The sequence below is a fragment of the Haematobia irritans genome, chromosome 4 (genome assembly GCF_050003625.1).
Source record: "Haematobia irritans isolate KBUSLIRL chromosome 4, ASM5000362v1, whole genome shotgun sequence".
Classification (NCBI taxonomy): Eukaryota; Metazoa; Arthropoda; class Insecta; order Diptera; family Muscidae; genus Haematobia; species Haematobia irritans.
Genome location: NC_134400.1, coordinates 174,973,589 through 174,992,424, shown reverse-complemented (window position 1 = coordinate 174,992,424; position 18,836 = coordinate 174,973,589). Strand labels below are relative to the sequence as shown.

The following is an 18,836-nucleotide window of genomic DNA, read 5'->3' as shown; positions in this document are numbered from 1 at the left end:
TTTGGTAGAATATTTTTGGCTCGAGTGGCAATCATGATTATAAACCCATATGGACTAATTTTTGTGTGATTGGGGATCGGCTATATATAAATATAAACCGATATGGACCAATTTTGGTATAGTTCTTAGCGGCCTTATACTAACCACCACGTTGCAAATTTCAATCGGATCGGATGAATTTTGTTCCTCCAAGAGGATCCCGTGATCAAATCTGGGGAACGGTTTATATGGGGGCTATATATAATTATGGACCGATATGGACCAATTCTTGCGTGTTTGTTAGAGACCACATTCTAACACCACGTTCCAAATTTCAACCGGATCGGATGAATTTTGCTCCTGCAATAGGCTCCGGAGGTCAAATATGGGGATCGGTTTATATGGGGGCTATATATAATTATGGACCGATATGGACCAATTCTTGCATGGTTGTTAGAGACCATATACTAACACCACGTACCATATTTCAACCGGATCGGATGAATTTTGCTCCTCTAAGAGGCTCCGGAGGTCAAATCTGGGGATCGGTTTATATGGGGGCTATGTATAATTATGGACCGATATGCACCAATTTTTGCATGGTTGTTAGACACCATATACTTACACCATGTACCAAATTTCAGCCGGATCGGATGAAATATGCTACTCTTATAGGCTCCGCAAGCCAAATCTGTGGGTCCGTTTATATGGGGGCTATACGTAAAAGTGGACCGATATGGCTCATTTGCAATACTATTCGACCTACATCAATAACAACTACTTGTGCCAAGTGCCAAGTTTCAAGTCGATAGCTTGTTTCGTTCGGAAGTTATCGTGATTTCAACGGACGGACGGATGTGCTTAGATCGTCTCAGAATTTCATAACGACCCAGAATATATATTTTATGGGGTCTTAGAGCAATATTTCGATGTGTTACAAACGGAATGACAAAGTTAATATACCCCCCATCCTATGGTGGAGGGTATAAAAAGTCCGTTATTAAAATAACGCTAAATTTAACTTTTTTTGTTTTAACAACGTTTTTTGGCAATCTCACAACGTGGATTACAATTTAGTTAAATTGTCGCACTTTCTCCCTATATAACTCTTCACTTTTCTTCTTAAACTACCAACAGAAGGATAGTAATAAATTCGGTTGTTACAATCAATGCGTATTTTCTATGTATAAATAATTTTCAATCACCTTCAAATATATCTCATAACCCCGAACTTTTATTATTACATTTCACTTGACATTTACATAGTAGGTTGAGTAAGAAAATCGCAAATCAGTAGCGACAACCAGAATAATTTTTCGAAAAAAAAAAATATTTTTTTTTACCTACAACTCTAGATGTATTAGTCAGAGTCTTGCCTGAGGTCTGGTTTATTTATTTTCTATGAAATGATTAATAAGCAAATTAAAACGCTTGATAATAACAACATTTTGTCAATGTAGCAAAAAACTGGCTTACGCATATTTTTTATTCATTTTGTTTTTTTTTCTTCTTCAAACTTCCAAAAGAAATAAGTGCAAACGAGTTGAGGAGTAAAAGAATAAAATCTCAAAAACAACAAGGTTTTCTACCTTGCGAACGTTCATAAATGCAAGTTTGCTACATTTAAGGTGAATTATAATTCAATCGTCAAAACAAGGTGGTGTTTATATGAAAATATGAAATAAATTTGTAAATTTGTTTTTAATCGATATCTACATACGATAGACAGGAGGCGAGTAATCCTCTGCATAGAGCGATAATCTGTGCGATCAAAATTAGTCATTCAAATTTCATGGTGACTTTGTAATCGTTTGCGCATTGACATCAATTACAAAGATGAAAACAAAAAAAACAATAGCACCAAAATTTCACAGAAAAAAATATGACACAAAATTTGTTGAATTAAAATTTTAATTGAATTTTAAAAAATATTAAATTAAAAATTTAATAGATTCAAGAATTTTTTTAATTCAAAAATCAATCACAAAACTTTATTGTATCAATTAATTATTTAATTGGAACAATTTATTTTTTAATTGACTTTGGTGATTGATGCACACACAAAAAAAATATCTTTTAGATTCAATCACGAAATTAATTGATCCAATAAATTTTTAATTGAAATGTCTTCAATCACAGAAGTCAATTAATATCAATCACTGAAGTCAATTAAAACTTAATTGATGGTATTAATTTTCATACCATATACCATAGGATGGGGGTATATTAACTTTGTCAATCACGAAATTATTTGATCCAATAAATTTTTAATTGAAATGTCTTCAATCACAGAATTGTTAATATCAATCACTGAAGTCAATTAAAACTTAATTGATGCTATTAATTTTTATACCCTCCACCATAGGATGGGGGTATATTAACTTTGTCATTCCGTTTGTAACACATCGAAATATTGCTCTAAGCACCATAAAGTATATATATTCTGGGTCGTGGTGAAATGCTGAGTCGATTTGAGCATGTCCGTCCGCCCATCTGTTGAAATCACGCTAACTTCCGAACGAAACAAGCTATCGACTTGAAACTTGGCATAAGTAGTTGTTATTGATGTAGGTCGGATGGTATTGCAAATGGGCCATATCGGAGCACTTTTACGTATAGCCCCCATATAAACCGACCCCCAGATTTGGCTTGCAGTCTCTTGGAGGAGCAAAATTCATCCGATTCACTTGAAATTTGGTATGTGGTGTTAGTATATGGTCTTTAACAACCATGCAAAAATTGGTCCATATCGGTCCATAATTATATATAGCCCCCATATAAACCGAGCCTAGATTTGAGATCCGGAACCTCTTAGAAGAGCAAAATTCATCCGTATATGGTCTCAAACAACCAAGCAAAAATTGGTCCATATAGGTCCATAATTATATATAGCCCCCATATAAACCGATCCCCAGATTTGACCTCCGGAGCCTCTTGGAGGAGCAAAATTCATCCGATCCGGTTGAAATTTGGTACGTGGTGGTAGTATATGATATTTAAAAACCATGCCAAAAGTGGTCCATATCAGTCCATAATCATATAACCGGTTGGCTTATAAGTCCCCGGTCTAACAAAAAAACACATTTTTTTGTCAAAATTCGTTTTTATTATTCAACATAGTTCCCTAACGATTATAACGACCTTCAAATTTCTTGATACCATTTTGGTAGTACTCCTTCGGTTTTGCCTCAAAATAGGCCCCAGTTTCGGCGATCACCTCTTCATTGCAGCCAATTTTTTTTCCCCTGCAAGCATCCTTTTGAGGTCTGAGAACAAGAAAAAGTCGCTGGTGGGCCAGATCTGGAGAATACGGTGGGTGGGGAAGCAATTCGAAGCCAATTCATGAATTTTTGCCATCGTTCTCAATGACTTGTGGCACGGTGCGTTGTCTTGGTGGAACAACAATTTTTTCTTCTTCATATGGGGCCGTTTTGCCGCGATTTCGACCTTCAAACGCTCCAATAACACCATATAATAGTCACTGTTGATGGTTTTTCCCTTCTCAAGATAATCGATAAAAATTATTCCATGCGCATCCCAAAAAACAGAGGGCATTACTTTGCCAGCGGACTTTTAAGTCTTTCCACGCTTCGGAGACGGTTCACCGGTCGCTATCCACTCAGCCGACTGTCGATTGGACTAAGGAGTGTAGTGATGGAGCCATGTTTTATCCATTGTCACATATCGATGGAAAAACTCGGGTGTATTACCAGTTAACAGCTGCAAACACCGCTCAGAATCATCAACACGTTGTTGTTTTTGGTCAAATGTGAGCTCGCGCGGCACCCATTTTGCACAGAGCTCCCGCATATCCAAATATTCATGAATTGTATGACCAACACGTTCCTTTGATATCTTTAAGGTCTCTGCTATCTCAATCAACTTAATTTTACGGTCATTCGAAATCATTTTGTTGATTTTTTTGATGTTTTCGTCGGTAACCACCTCTTTCGAGCAAATTTCAATTAATTTTTTAATTGATTCAATTAAAAATTTAATTGATGTTGATTGCAAAACTCAATTTTTTTATTAAAAAAGGTAACTATTTTCAATTACTTTCTGAATTGGCTTAGAGTTGTTATTTCGATTAACAATTGATTGTTTGAAATACATTTTTAATTAAAAATTGATAAAATGTTCATAATTTTTTTTAGTAACTTAGTCATCCGAATTTGATTAAAAAGTTAATTTTATTAATTAAAAATTTTAAAATGTTCAATCATTGACTTAATTATCTTAATATTTCTATCTTGATTAAAAAGGTAATTGTATTAATTAATTTATTAATTGGAAAAATTTTCAACGTCAAGTAACTTTTTAATTGGAAATATGTTGGTGATGTTTTTTTCTGTGTAGATTAGGTTAGGTTAGGTTAGGTGGCAGCCCCATGTATCAGGCTCACTTAGACTATTCAGTCCATTGTGATACCACATTGGTGAACTTCTCTCTTATCACTGAGTGCTGCCCGATTCCATGTTAAGCTCAATGACAAGGGACCTCCTTTTTATAGCCGAGTCCGAACGGCGTTCCACATTGCAGTGAAACTACCTAGAGAAGTTTTTTAAACCCTCAGAAATGTCACCAGAATTTCTGAGGTGGGATAATCAAACACTGAAAAACTTTTTGGTGTTCGGTCGACGCAGGAATCGAACCCACGACCTTGTGTATGCAAGGCGGGCATGCTAACCATTGCACCACGGTGGCTCCCTTTTTTTCTGTGTATGTTTATTGTATTCATAATTGTTTACTTAATTATAGTATAATATGCATTAGCATTTCTATTTTGTACACTGAAAAAACAGTGAACCCACCAGGAAAGATAACTTTCGATTAATTTTAGAAAATTTGGAACTTTTTTAGAAAATTTTAACTAAACGGTATTACAAGCGCTGGCATCACTCCGATATGGCAAAAATAAGTAAATATTTTTCGACAAATTCAAGAAAATTTATTAGACATAACTAAATTTTTTCAGTAGTTAAAGAAAATTTTGTAGTTTTAAGAGAAATCTTGGAGTTCAAAATTGCAAGAATGTCTTTAGTGACATACGAAGTTCATGATGGACACATTTTTGGTAAAATTTACAAATTTAAAGAAATAATGAACTATTTTGTAAGAAATACGAAATTAGGAAATCTTTATGCTTTATTTGTGTATAACTTTTTCCCGTTTTTTAGTTCATTTAACTAACATACGCAAAAAATTATTTGACTAAAATAAACTTTTTCCAAACATAATGATTCTATGAACTAATATAAAGTTAATATGGCTTTAGTGAAATAGAGAGTTCACTTTTTTTTTGAGTGTATTATATAAATCTTGTACTGTAAATATAAGACCTAAGTCTTGTTGTACAAGACCAATAAATGTTAAACAAACAAACAAACAAACAATATGCAAAATCCTCAAATTAAGTCTTAGCATATATTTGATGAGTTTTTATCTTAAATCTAAAGATTCAATATTTCAGTTCATTTAAGCATCATTTCTTTAAATCAAAAAAGTGGTTCCCTACGTTAAAGAAAATTTGCCTTAGTTCAAAGGCATACGACTCTAACGGTGGAATGCAAATTTCAAAAATTTGTGTCCTAAATTTAACGAAAAAAAAATTCCAAAACAAAGATTACGAACCTTGTTTCAATTAAAATTTTTTTATTTTAAAGAAATTTGTCCCTAATATTGTGTAAATTACGTATGCCAAAATTTAGATAATATCTCATATTTTCAGTGTCGAGAATCGAAATTAACAATAGATTTCTTTTCAATGACTTAATTGGTCAATTTGGATCTATTAATTTCTTAATTTCATCTAAAAATGATTTTTCCCCAGTGTATAATTTCATAATAGAATATATCTTGGGTCTGTAAACGTGTAGTCATAAATTTGACAAACACCTTCTTCACCAATTCGGATATGAAATAAATTTTCAAACTCATGAATGCATTCAAGTTATGATGGTTTTGATGGATAGACAAAATGGTTAAACCAGGTAATAATTTGTCATGGAGTTTGTCGTTTTTTCTTATGACTGCCAATATTTAAGTAGTTGGTGAAATTACTTTCGCTTGTTTTTTTTTGTGAGTATTATATAATAATTATTACATCTGTTGAAATGAAGTAATTTGTTGGATTTGCAATGAAAGTTTAATTAAAAGAAATTACAGTGGACGAATATTTGGAGTTTTCATAGCCAAAATAAGTGTTGCCATTTCTTTTGGAATATTGGCTTTGGATCACATAAATTAACAAGTTAATATAATAATCCTCAACCCAATATGCTGATGTTTATTATAGCTTTTAAAATTGTAATAAATAAATTAATAAAAAGTAGTACACCTAACAAAAAAAAATTTACATAATATGAAAGACTATGCTACCTAAATTTTAGGCAACAAAATTTACACAATATTATACTAATTTCTTGAAAGTAAAGAATTTGTAACTAAAACAAGCTTTGTTAATTACATTTAGCACAAGTACACGTGCCTGAGTAAAAGTCGTATGAATTTGAACTAAGGAAAATTTCGCCTACAGCAGTGTCACCGTTGAGCCACTTTAGTATCAAATTTGACACTTTTTACGGCGGTGATACTTTGGTGCCACATTTTTTCTTGTGCCACTAAATGTGATACTTTTTACATTTGTGTGTTACATTCCTTGAAATTTCAAAATAAAAATTGTGAAACTTTTCTTCAACTTTCACAATGTCGAAAAATAAAGTAGCGGATATTTGCCTAGACGCCACCTTATTTTTACACAGAAAAAAATTTCACGAAAAATTTTCCAATTAAAATCTTAATTGAGCTTTAAAAAATATTCAATTAAAAATTTAATTGAATCAACAATTTTTTAATTGAAATAAAAATCAATCACACAAACTAATAGTAATTTTTTAATTGGATCAAATAATTTTTTAATTGACCGTCATTTAATTTTTTAATTGATACTATTATTTCTGTGATGGAAGGCATTTCAATTAAAAACTTAATTGGATCAATTAATTTCGTGATTGAATTAGAACAAGTATATACGGCCGTAAGTTCGGCCAGGCCGAATCTTATGTACCCTCCACCATGTATTGCGTAGAAACTTCTATGTTACTAAAGACTGTCATCCACAATCGAATTACTTGGGTTGCGGTAACACTTGCCGATGACAAGGTATCTTAAAACTTCTTAACAACGTCTTCTAAATTGTAAGTTAGTCCATGCGGGGTATATATAAACAAAAAAAGGCCGATTAAATACGTATATAATTCAATTTTAACAAAATTTTCTATAGAAATAAAATTTTGACACAACTTTCTACAATAATAAAATTTTGACAAAATTTTCTATAGAAATAAAATTTTGGTTTTTATTATTTTTGGAGATTTGGACCAATTTTTGTGTGATTGAGCATGGGCTATAAATAACTATAGACCGATATGGACAAATTTTTGCATGGCTGTTAGCGGCCCTATACTAGCGCAATGTACCAAATTTCAAACGAATCGGATGAATTTTGCTCCTCCAAGAGGTTCCGGAGGTCAAATCTGGGGTCGGTGTATTGGGGGCTATATATAATTATGAACCGATATGGACCAATTTTTGCAAGGTTATTAGAGACCATATACTAACATAATACTAACCTCCGACCTTACCCAGAACATACAAATAAACAAACAAATAAACATAGTTTGAATTTTATATACCCAGAAAAAATATTTAAGTGTTATTAAAGGTTACGCAACCTAAATTATAGGATGCGTAATTTACAAAAAATATTAAGGACAAAGTCGTCTCCTTAACCCTTCCACTACCGAAATAAACCTAATGTTACAATCTTCATTTTTTCCCAGAAGAGAAATTTTTTGAGTTCGTAAAAAAAAATTCAATAAAAACTAAAGCAGAATAATGCGCTTTACAGACTATCATTTATTCTGGACGGAATGTCGGTGTTTGTAAATAATCTTGCAGTGTGTCGGATCGCTACGACTTGCCGGCGATGACTAAATAATCGGTAAATGTGTTATCGATCCCATAAACATGCGGCAGTATCGATTATGCCTCCTTCGGACTTAACTTATAATGTGCACAATATATGGGATATGTTCTACACGACCACTGTCGTCCGGAATAACTGATAGTCAATTAATTTCGTGATTGAACCAGAAAAAAATTTTTTGTGTGCATAAGCATGTCCGTCTGTCTGTCTGTTGTAATCACGCTACAGCCTTCAATAATGGCGCTATCGTCCTGAAATTTGGCACAGATTCGTCTTTTGTTTACAGGCAGGTCAAGTTCGAAGATGGGCTATATCGGTCCAAGTTTTGATATAGTCCCCATATAAACCGACCTCCCGATTTGGGGTCTTGGGCTTATAAAAACTGTAGTTTTTATCCAATTTGTCTGAAATTGGAAATCTAGAGGTATTTTAGGACCATCCAAAAAGTGTACCGAAAATGGTGCCTATCGGTCCATGTTTTGGTATAGCGCCCATATGGACCGATTTCCCGATTTTGCTTCTTGGGCGTCTAGAAAGTGTATTTTCTATCCGATTTACCTGAAATTGGAAATCTAGAGGTATTCTAGGACCATAAAGAGGTGTGCCGAAAATGAGGTGTATCGGTCCATGTTTTGATATAGCCCCCATATAGACCGATCTCCCGATTTTTTTTTTTTTTTTAATTATTTATTTAGAATTTAACATTAGTTATGAAATATTACAATATTTTGTACCTCAGCGCCCTTTAGGCTTTGTTTGAGGTTATCTGGCTTTACAATTCAAATGAGCAAAATAGTAGTGTAAAAAAATCAAGAAAGGAAAAAAACAAGGTTTAAATATAAAAAAGAGAATTTATATAAAAAAGATAAACTTTAAATTTATAATTGTATATAGAAACTCACTTTATAAGACAAGCATTTCAATATTTTGACAAAGATACTCTTTTAACTTTGGCTTGAAAATTGATATAGATCGGATTTCCTTTAAGTATTGTGGCATATTGTTATATTCTGTACTACCCATATATTGAATACGTTGTTTCGTCATCTCCAATCGATATCTCGCAACTTCCAAATTTGTACTATTTCTTGTACTGAAACGGTGTTGGAGAGTACAAAATCTAATATTATGGTGACCAATATTGTGTAAAACTTTATACATGTATACTAATAATTGCATCTTGTGCATACCATAGACTGGTAAAATATTCTTGCCAACATCTTTATAAAGAGAAAGTGTGGAGTACATGTGTGGTAAATTGTAAATTATTTTCAGAGCTCTATTCTGGAGTGTTTGCAATGATTTTAAGTCTTGATTTCGTCTACAACCATATAAAAGTACCAAATAGTTCAAATTACTTTGAATGAGTGACTGAAAAAGTAAAGATTTACATTCGATATTCAGTTTGTTCTTTAGTTTGTACATGATGCCAATAACAGGAGATATCTTTGAGCGGAGTTGCTCAATGTGCAGCTTCCAATTTAAGTTCTGCTGCAATATTACGCCCAAATATTTTACGCTCATTTCCTCAAAAATTTCACTACCATCTACAAATATAGAATGATTTGTATCAACACGACAAGAATGCGGCCTAAATCGTACATATTTCGTTTTATTCGCATTTAATACAAGCCTATTAATGTGCGAATACTCTGCAATAAGCGCAGCATCCCTCTCTATGATAGTTTTCAAGAAAAGTCTCTCCTTATAAGGGTAAAACACGCATAGATCATCTGCGTACATAAACAGCCTACCGGTTAATGGAAGATTTTTAATATCATTCAAGTATATCTTAAAAAGTAAACGTCCCAGAACGCTACCTTGGGGCACCCCGCACCTTACATCACTCACGGAACTTTTATGGCCATTTATGCATACAAACTGCTTCCGGTTGTCCAAATAACTCTTAAACAATTGGAGCTCCTTACCCTGTATACCATAAAACTCCAACTTACTACACAATATCGAGTGGTCAACTAAGTCAAAAGCCTTTGAAAAGTCATAAAAAATCCCACCTACACCATAATAACCTCGGTCAATACATTCACATATATGGTTTACAACATTGACTACCGCTTCTTCGGTCCCACACCCATTTCTGAATCCATATTGGTTCCCATAAATTAATGACTCTTCATCCAAGTACTTTGATAACTGATTGTAGATAATTTTTTCAAACAATCTGTCAAATATCGACAGCAATGATATCGGTCTGTATTTCTCTACAGATATAGCATTTTTTTCTTTGGGAATCGGAATTACTTTATGAATTTTTAAACAACTTGGGAAAGTGGCCGTGTTTATGATGTCGTTGAAAATCTTGGTTTGAAATCTTGGTATGGACTTAATTCTTCCGCGCATTCCCGTACAGATAATACCGATACATCATCAAAGCCCGCAGACTTCGTCACATCCATATCCCGTATAATACTTAATATTTCATCCACTGTAGTATCTTTAAATTTAAACGTATTCGTATGGTAGCGAAGCGTACGTAAAGAATTGAAACCATCAGACTGACCTAGTCGTTGCCTTAAATCTTCAGTGGAGTTAACGAAGTAGTCATTAAACCGCTGAGCTCTCGCTTTGTCCTCAACTATCTCTTCTCCTCTATCATCAACGATTGTAGCTTCAGTTCGGTGCGATCTACCAAAGCTTTTATTCAGAAATTTCCAGCACTTCTTCGGATCTTGCCGAAACCGGTTCAAATTATTACTTCTTGGGCTTCTATAATCCGTAGTTTTAATCCAATTTACCTGAAAGTTGAAATCTAGAGGTACTCTAGGACCCTAAAGGCGTGTACACACAATTTTTTTTTTCTGATTCAATCACGAAATTAATTGATCCAATTAATTATACCCACCACCATAGGATGGGGGGTATATTAACTTTGTCATTCCGTTTGTAACACATCGAAATATTGCTCTAAGACCCCATAAAGTATATATATTCTGGGTCGTGGTGAAATTCTGAGTCGATCTGAGCATGTCACGCTAACTTCCGAACGAAACAAGCTATCGACTTGAAACTTGGCACAAGTAGTTGTTATTGATGTAGGTCGGATGGTATTGCAAATGGGCCATATCGGTCCACTTTTACGTATAGCCCCCATATAAACGGACCCCAAATTTTGGCTTGCGAGGCACCTAAGAGAAGCAAATTTCATCCGATCCGACTGAAATTTGGTACATGGTGTCAGTATATGGTCTCTAACAATCATGCAAAAATTGGTTCACATCGGTCCATAATTTGGCTTGCGAGGCCTCTAAGAGAAGCAAATTTCATCCGATCCGGCTGAAATTTGCTACATGGTGTTAGTATATGGTCTCTAACAACCATGCAAAAATTGGTCGACATCGGTCCATAATTATATATAGCCCCCATATAAACCGATCCCCCGATTTGGCTTGCGAGGCCGCTAAGAGAAGCAAATTTCATCCGATCCGACTGAAATTTTGTACGTGATGTTAGCATATGGTCTTTAGCAACCATGCAAAAATTGGTCCACATCGGTTCATAATTATATATAGCCCCCATATAAACCGATCACCAGATTTGACCTCCGGAACCTCTTGGAAGACCAAAATTCATCTGATTCAGTTGAAATTTGGTATGTGGTGTTAATATATGGCCTAAAACTCCCATGCAAAAATTGGTCGATATCGGTCCATAATTATATATAGGCCCCATATAAACCGATCCCCAGATTTGACCTCCAGAGCCCCTTGGAGCAAAATTCTTGCCATTCGGTTGAAATTTGGTACGTGATGTTAGTATATGGTATCCAACAACCATGCAGGAATTGGTTCCTATCAGTCCATAATTATATATAGCTCCCATATAAATCGATCCCCAGATTTGACCTCCGGTGCCTTTCGGAGAAGCAAAATTCATCCGATCTGCTTGAAATTTGGTACGTGGTGATCGTATATGATATTTAACAACCATGCCAATGTGGTCCATATCAGTCCATAATCATATATAGCCCCATATAAACCGATCCCGAGATTTGGTTTTGGAACCTCTTGGAGGAGCAAATTTCATCCGAGTGAGTTGAAATTTGGTACATTGTGCTAGTATATGGTCGTTAACAACCATGCCTAACTAGGTCCATATCGGTCTATAGTTATATATGGCCCTCAGATAAATCGATCCCCAATCACACAAAAATTGTTCCATATCAAGTTCATAATTGTATATAGCCCCCATATAAGCGACCCCCATATATCAATTCTGGCTCTCTACGTACAAAAAGTCCATATCGATTCGTAATTATTTGTAGACTTAACTATACATAACTTTTTTGTCTAATATGTACAATGTATGGACTAAATCACAGTCTTTCGTAGAAGTTTCTACGCAATCCATGGTGGTGGGTACATAAATTCGGCCTGGCCGAACTTGCGGCCGTATGTACTTGTTTTTTAATTGAAATGTCTTCAATCACAGAAATGATAGTATCAATTAAAAAATTAATTGAATGTCAATTAAAAAATTAATTAATCCAATTAAAAAATTAATTGATACTATTATTTTTGGTGATTGATTTTTGTTTCAATTAAAAAATTTGTTGATTCAATTAAATTTTTAATTGAATAGTTTTTAAAACTCAATTAAAATTTTAATTGGAAAATTTTTCGTGAAATTTTTTTCTGTGTACCGAAAATGGTGAGTACCGGTCCATGTTTTGATGTAACATAACCCCCACATAGACCGATCTCCCGATTTTACTTCATGGGCTTCTAGAATGCGTAGTTCTTACCCAATTTGCCTGAATCTAGAGGTATTCTAGGACCATAAAGGGGTGTGCCGAATATATTGAGTATCGGTACAGTTTTTGATATAGCCCCCTTATAAACCGGCCCTCCGATTTGGGGTCTAGATTCTAGAACCACAATTAAAGGTGCTGAATACTATGTGTATCCTTCCATGTTTTGGTATAGCCCCCATTTAACCGAACTCCCGATTTAACTCCTAGGGTTTCTAGAAATTGTAGTTTTTATCCGATTTGCCACAAATTGAAAATATACTGGCATTTTAGACCCATAACAAAGTGTATATGATTTAGTTTTATTGGTCCATTTGGTAAAGCCTCCATATAGACCGATTTCACTTATTGACGATATAGAAGGCGCACTGATCATGAAAATTGCTTGAAACTGAATGCAAAATTTTCAGATTTTACTTCTCGTAGTCATTTAAATAATTGGGATGAAAATTCACAGATTTCAGATTTCAAATCAAGGGGGATGAAAATTCACAGATTTTAGATTTCAAATCAAGGCGTTATTTCATCATTTGTTTGCACTTAAAAGAGATGTTTATGATTCCTCTAAGACTCAAACAAAAAATGGTTCTTATAAATTCAGAATCTGATCTAGTCTTCATAGGTAAAATCTTTATATCTGTGGGAAGCGTACTGGTTGAACCGATCTGCTTGGGAAAATATCTGTCATCAAACCCCCCTGAAATTTTCAAAGGAAACTATTATATTTGATTGATGGTGGTGGGTAGTTAAGATTCGGCCCGGCCGAACTTACTTGTTTTCCATTCTTTTAAGTAATTTTTGCTTTTAGGAAATGGACGAATTTCGTAAATGCTAGTTAAAAATGGAGAAATGTCGGTAAATGAACGTTATTTTAACAACGCATTATAGAATTTTCTAAAAAAAAAAGGAAATAAAATTTAGTTGATTTTTTTTTAACTCATTAAAGTTTTTCGATGTAGTGCATTGTTTTTTTTTTTTGTGGTAATATCAGCTACTGTTTTACTGTCAATTACATTCGTATCTATATCTTTTTTGTCACTTTGTGCAAACCACAAACAAAAACAGAATTTAACTGGAAGATATTTCTGTATTATACGCCCTGTCTGTAGAGTAAGAGAGAGAGAGAGAGAGAGAGTTATGTTAAGCCATTGTTACGTTTCAACACTTTCGCTAAAATTTCATATTGGCCTGTCATTTATATCATCGGTGACAACTTGCTTATTTCATTTAGTTCCTTAATTTCAAGACAAATTGAATTTTCCTCCATTTCCACCCCCCAGCAAAAAAATATTAATTTAATTTTCAACTTCACTTACCCTGTAAACCAGGGACCACGAGGCCCATACAGGAATCGTTTGGCACATTTCCATTTTTTCTTGATGTGACTATTTCGGCGTTTATGCTGTAATGCAGCTGCATTCAGGCGTTTCGTTTCTTCAACTTGACGCACCTTCCAGGGAATAACGATTTTTTTCTATCATAAAAAACGAAACAAAAAAAAAGAATAAACAACCAAAAAATTCCATTAACATTATTTTCTGGTTTGCAATTGCAAATTTGGTTGTGCGTATGAAATGCATATTGGTGTCTTTCATTTTTTTTTTTTTGGTTTAGGTTGCATGTTTGAGTCACCTTAGCCTTTCTACCTACCTGAAATTGGGTTCTATTTTCGGTTTGGAATGTACTACGCTTTTTCGATGCCACTTTGCATGCCTCATAGCACTCAGCCCAAAATCGATTGATGGGCTCCCAGAGATGAATTTCGACATCACGTTGGTAAGAATCATAGAGTGGCTGTATCTAAAAAAGAGATAAAATGAGACAACAAAAAAGATCAAATTACAGTGATAATATAACATAGACTACAAACTATTTAATTAACAATAATTGTACACACAAAAAAATAAAATATGAATTTGTACATTTTTATAAATTTATGGATTTTTTCATAAAAAATATGTACACTTAAATAATATATTGTTTTCGTAAATACTTGTTGGGAAATTATGATTTTTTTTAATAATATATATGGACGGTTTCATAAAATCAATGAAACTTTACTTAATATATCAAAAAATACTGGTTTTCTCTTAGCAAAACAATATTTTCTCTTGACAAAAAACAATATTAAATGAAGCATATGTGCTCATAAGTAATATAAAATATTATAAAATTATGTTCTTTACTGGTTGGACTATAATGCGGTTTTTAGTAAATGGGTTCATACATTTTGACCAATTATGCAGGCATTAAGAATCAGGGGGAAAATCTAAAGGAAAAGTTACATGTATTGCATTACGTTTTTAATATACAGCTGCGCTCAAAATAATAGTAGTAGCATATAAATTAAAGCACCATCGTGATTTACAGTTTTTGTCGTAAAATTGGTACTGTACTCAGTGTTTTTAGGTTGCCGAACATATAGACGGGATCCTCTTCAATCATAAAGCACCATTTTTGACTCATCCATCTAATGTTCCTCCATTTCTGTACTGGGGAACGTTCCTCCATTTCTGTACTGACCAGTGGAAATCCTCTTGGGCATACTTTATTCTTTTCGATACATGTTTTTTTTTTGAAAGGAGAGTGACTTTTCTTGGACTATGGACAGCTAAATTATTTTCGTCTTTTAATTGTTTGTAAGCTAGCTTATAACCCTTTTATTTGTTTTGGGGCTTGCAAAGGGATTCTTCTTATGTCGATTTTTTTACAACAACAATAGCATCAGAAGTTAAACCAACGGTATTTTTTTATTATGCACACTCCAAACAATGATATAGTAAAAAACAAAGATAAAATAAACCTTTAGTGGAAGGAATAGAAGAAGCAGAAAAAAAATTCAGCACAGCACTACTATTATTTTGAGCACAACTGTATATTATGGAAAAGTATATATTTTTCAATGACGAAAAATATGTTTACTTCATTTATAATATTAAAAACTCTATTCATATTATGTATACATTCGTAGCCAATGAAAACCTGTATTTTTATACCCTGCTCCACACTGTGGAACAGGGTATTATAAGTTAGTGCATATGTTTGCAACACCCAGAAGGAGACGAGATAGACACACGGTGTCTTTGGCCAAAATGCTTAGGGTGGGCTCTTGAGTCGATATAGCGATGTCCGTCTGTCCGTGAACACATTTTTGTAATCAAAGTCTAGGTCGCAGTTTTAGTCCAATCGACTTCAAATTTGGCACAAGATCAGAATAGATCCCTATTGATTTTGGAAGAAATCGGTTCAGATTTAGATATAGCTCTCATATATATATATATATATATATATATATATATATATATATATATATATATATATATATATATATATATATATATATATATATATATATATATATATATATATATATATATATATTTCGCCCGATATGGACTTATATGGCCCCAGAAGCCAGGGTTTTACCCTAATTTACTTAAAATTTCGCACAAGAAGAACAATTAGTACTATAGTCAAGTGTGCCAAATTTTATTGAAATCGGTTCAGATTTTGATATAGCTCCCATATATATCTTTCGCCCGATATGGACTAATACGGTCCCAGAAGTCAGAGTTTTACCCCAATTTGGTTGAAATTTTGCACAGGGAGTAGAATTAGCATTGTAGCTGTGCGTGTCAAATTTTGTTGAAATCGGTTCAGATTTAGATATAGCTCCCATATATAGCTTTCGCCCGATTTATACTCATATGGCCACAGAGGCTATTTTTTTGCTCCGATTTAGTTGAAATTTTGCACAGGGAGTAGAATTAGCATTGTAGCTATGCGTGCCAAATTTGGTTGAAATCGGTTCAGATTTAGATATAGCGCCCATATATATGTTTTTCCGATTTCGACAAAAATGGTCAAAATACCAACATTTTCCTTGTAAAATCGCCACTGCTTAGTCGAAAAGTTGTAAAAATGATTCTAACTTTCCTAAACTTCTAATACATATATATCGAGCGATAAATCATAAATAAACTTTTGCGAAGTTTCCTTAAAATTGCTTCAGATTTAAACGTTTCCCATATTTATACCCTGCTCCACACTGTGGAACAGGGTAAATTTTTACTAAAATTGTGTTCCGCCCTAGTGCATGAACCAACTTAAATTTTGAGTCTATAGATTTTGTAAAAGTCTATCAACTTCTGTCCAGATCGAGTGATATTTAAATGTATGTATTTGGGACAAACCTTTATATATAGCACCCAACACATTTGACGGATGTGATATGGTATCGAAAATTTAGATCTACAAAGTGGTGCAGGGTATAATATAGTCGGCACCGCCCGACTTTAGACTTTCCTTACTTGTTTATTTTATGAATTGTTTTCATATAATTTATGAATCCCGTGTTTGGAAAATTTTTGTGAACACTATTCATAAAATAAATGTATTCTCTTTTTGTGTGTACACTGCGACAAGTAAGAATGTATCATTGCTTCCAAACCTATAATACCCAAGCAAAAAATTTAAAGTTGTTTTACAAACATTTCTTTTTAAGAGCATCCCGGGATCCTCCATCAATACTTTTTTCACTTCCTATGAAGTTTTTTTAAACCAGTCTTAGAAAATACGCTTTTTACGCCGTTTAAAGTGAAAATTTAAATTTGGTACAATTAAATGTCGCAGAAAAGAATAGACAATCAACAAAACTAGTAAAAACATAATGAAAACAAAAAACTAACAAATTCCCCCTGGGTGAATTTGAAACTTTGTATGCTGATTTTTTCACTACCATGGTGCCAATTTGTGATCATTTTAACCATGCAGTACACGGATGAAAAAGACTGTTTTTCATATGTTTGGCTATAAACATTATATGTTTGGAACACAAATGTTTAAACACAATATTTTTGAGTGCAAGCATATAATGTTCATAAACTAGCATAACATGTTTGGGACATATATGTTAATATGTTAGAACATATTATGTTTGGGACATAAAATGTTTGTAAATATAATATGCTTGGATGCAAACATATATTAATTTAGAAATAGCCTATAAACATATATGTGTTTAGTAGCTTGGAGCGCTATTTAACAGGGAGCGATATTGAATTAAGTTGGTGGTTGTTGCTTGTTATTACAAAATTAACATTTTATTTTTCCTTGGGCAATTGATCAGCTACTTCTTTGATCCTTACAAACTGTGTGGTCCGCTGTTCGAATCCCCGTCCGGCAAAAGGTAAAATTAAAATAAAAAAAAATCATAAAATTGAATAATTTCTTCTACAATGTTTGTATTACAGAAAAAGGTGCTAAGAACTAAAAAATCTCGTGGAAGTGAGAAAGATGTGGGGGAATATACAATTAGGCAGAAACAAAATTTTGAGCATTCAGGTCGAAAACCTATGTTGTTAGCACCTATATTACCTGTTTATTTTCATAATTCATTATGATTGTAAATATATAAATAAATAAATAAAATTTTGAGGACAATATTGTTTGGGAGATTTTTTTTTCTTCCAAACATATTATATGTTCACATAATAACATATTGTTTTTTGGAAGACAACATTATTGAATTTGGATGCAAAAATACAAAATGTTTGGAACTTAGACTACCCAAACATATATTGTTTAGACCAATATGCTTTCAAACATATTATATATTGGAAGAGATCAAACATATAAATGTTTGGGCAATACCCAAAAATGTATATGCTTGAATCAAAATATGTTTGGGAGTATATGTTACAGAAGCGATTTTTTGTGAGCGTGTAGAACAAAGAGCGCAAAATTAAAATTGAATTTAAATGATAATTGTGTCTTTACTTCAATTCTCCGCTGGCTCGGAATCAATACCAAAACCATTAGTGTAATGCCAAAATCGTTGGAACCGGATATACCCTTTTTTCCAGTGTAATGTTTCGACAATATCCAAAAATATATGTGCTTTCTGCAAGATATATTTGAGACATATGTTTGAGAAGCTATTCTTTTTTTTTTTTTTTGAGTGTGTGTGTGTGTGAATAACAAATCAAAACCAACATTATATAATTGCAGATCGAATACAGTATAATGGATGATCACGAACCAATTTCTAAGTCATGGCAAAATTAAAGACATGCACATTGGTATGCATTAAAATTGGCAAAA

At 33.3% G+C, this 18,836-nt stretch overlaps 1 protein-coding gene across 3 annotated transcripts in view; it reads right to left on the bottom strand.

Moving 5' to 3' along the window:
- LOC142237241 (neurobeachin-like protein 1) overlaps window positions 1–18,836 on the bottom strand; it is a 272,260-nt gene that overhangs the window by 168,820 nt on the left and 84,604 nt on the right. For all 3 annotated transcript variants that reach the window (XM_075308615.1, XM_075308616.1, XM_075308617.1), the window contains 2 exons: window positions 14,385–14,534; window positions 14,051–14,208 (listed from right to left, as the gene is read on the bottom strand). In XM_075308615.1, the coding sequence (XP_075164730.1) occupies window positions 14,051–14,208; window positions 14,385–14,534 (308 nt within the window). The remainder of the gene's footprint in view (window positions 1–14,050; window positions 14,209–14,384; window positions 14,535–18,836) is intronic.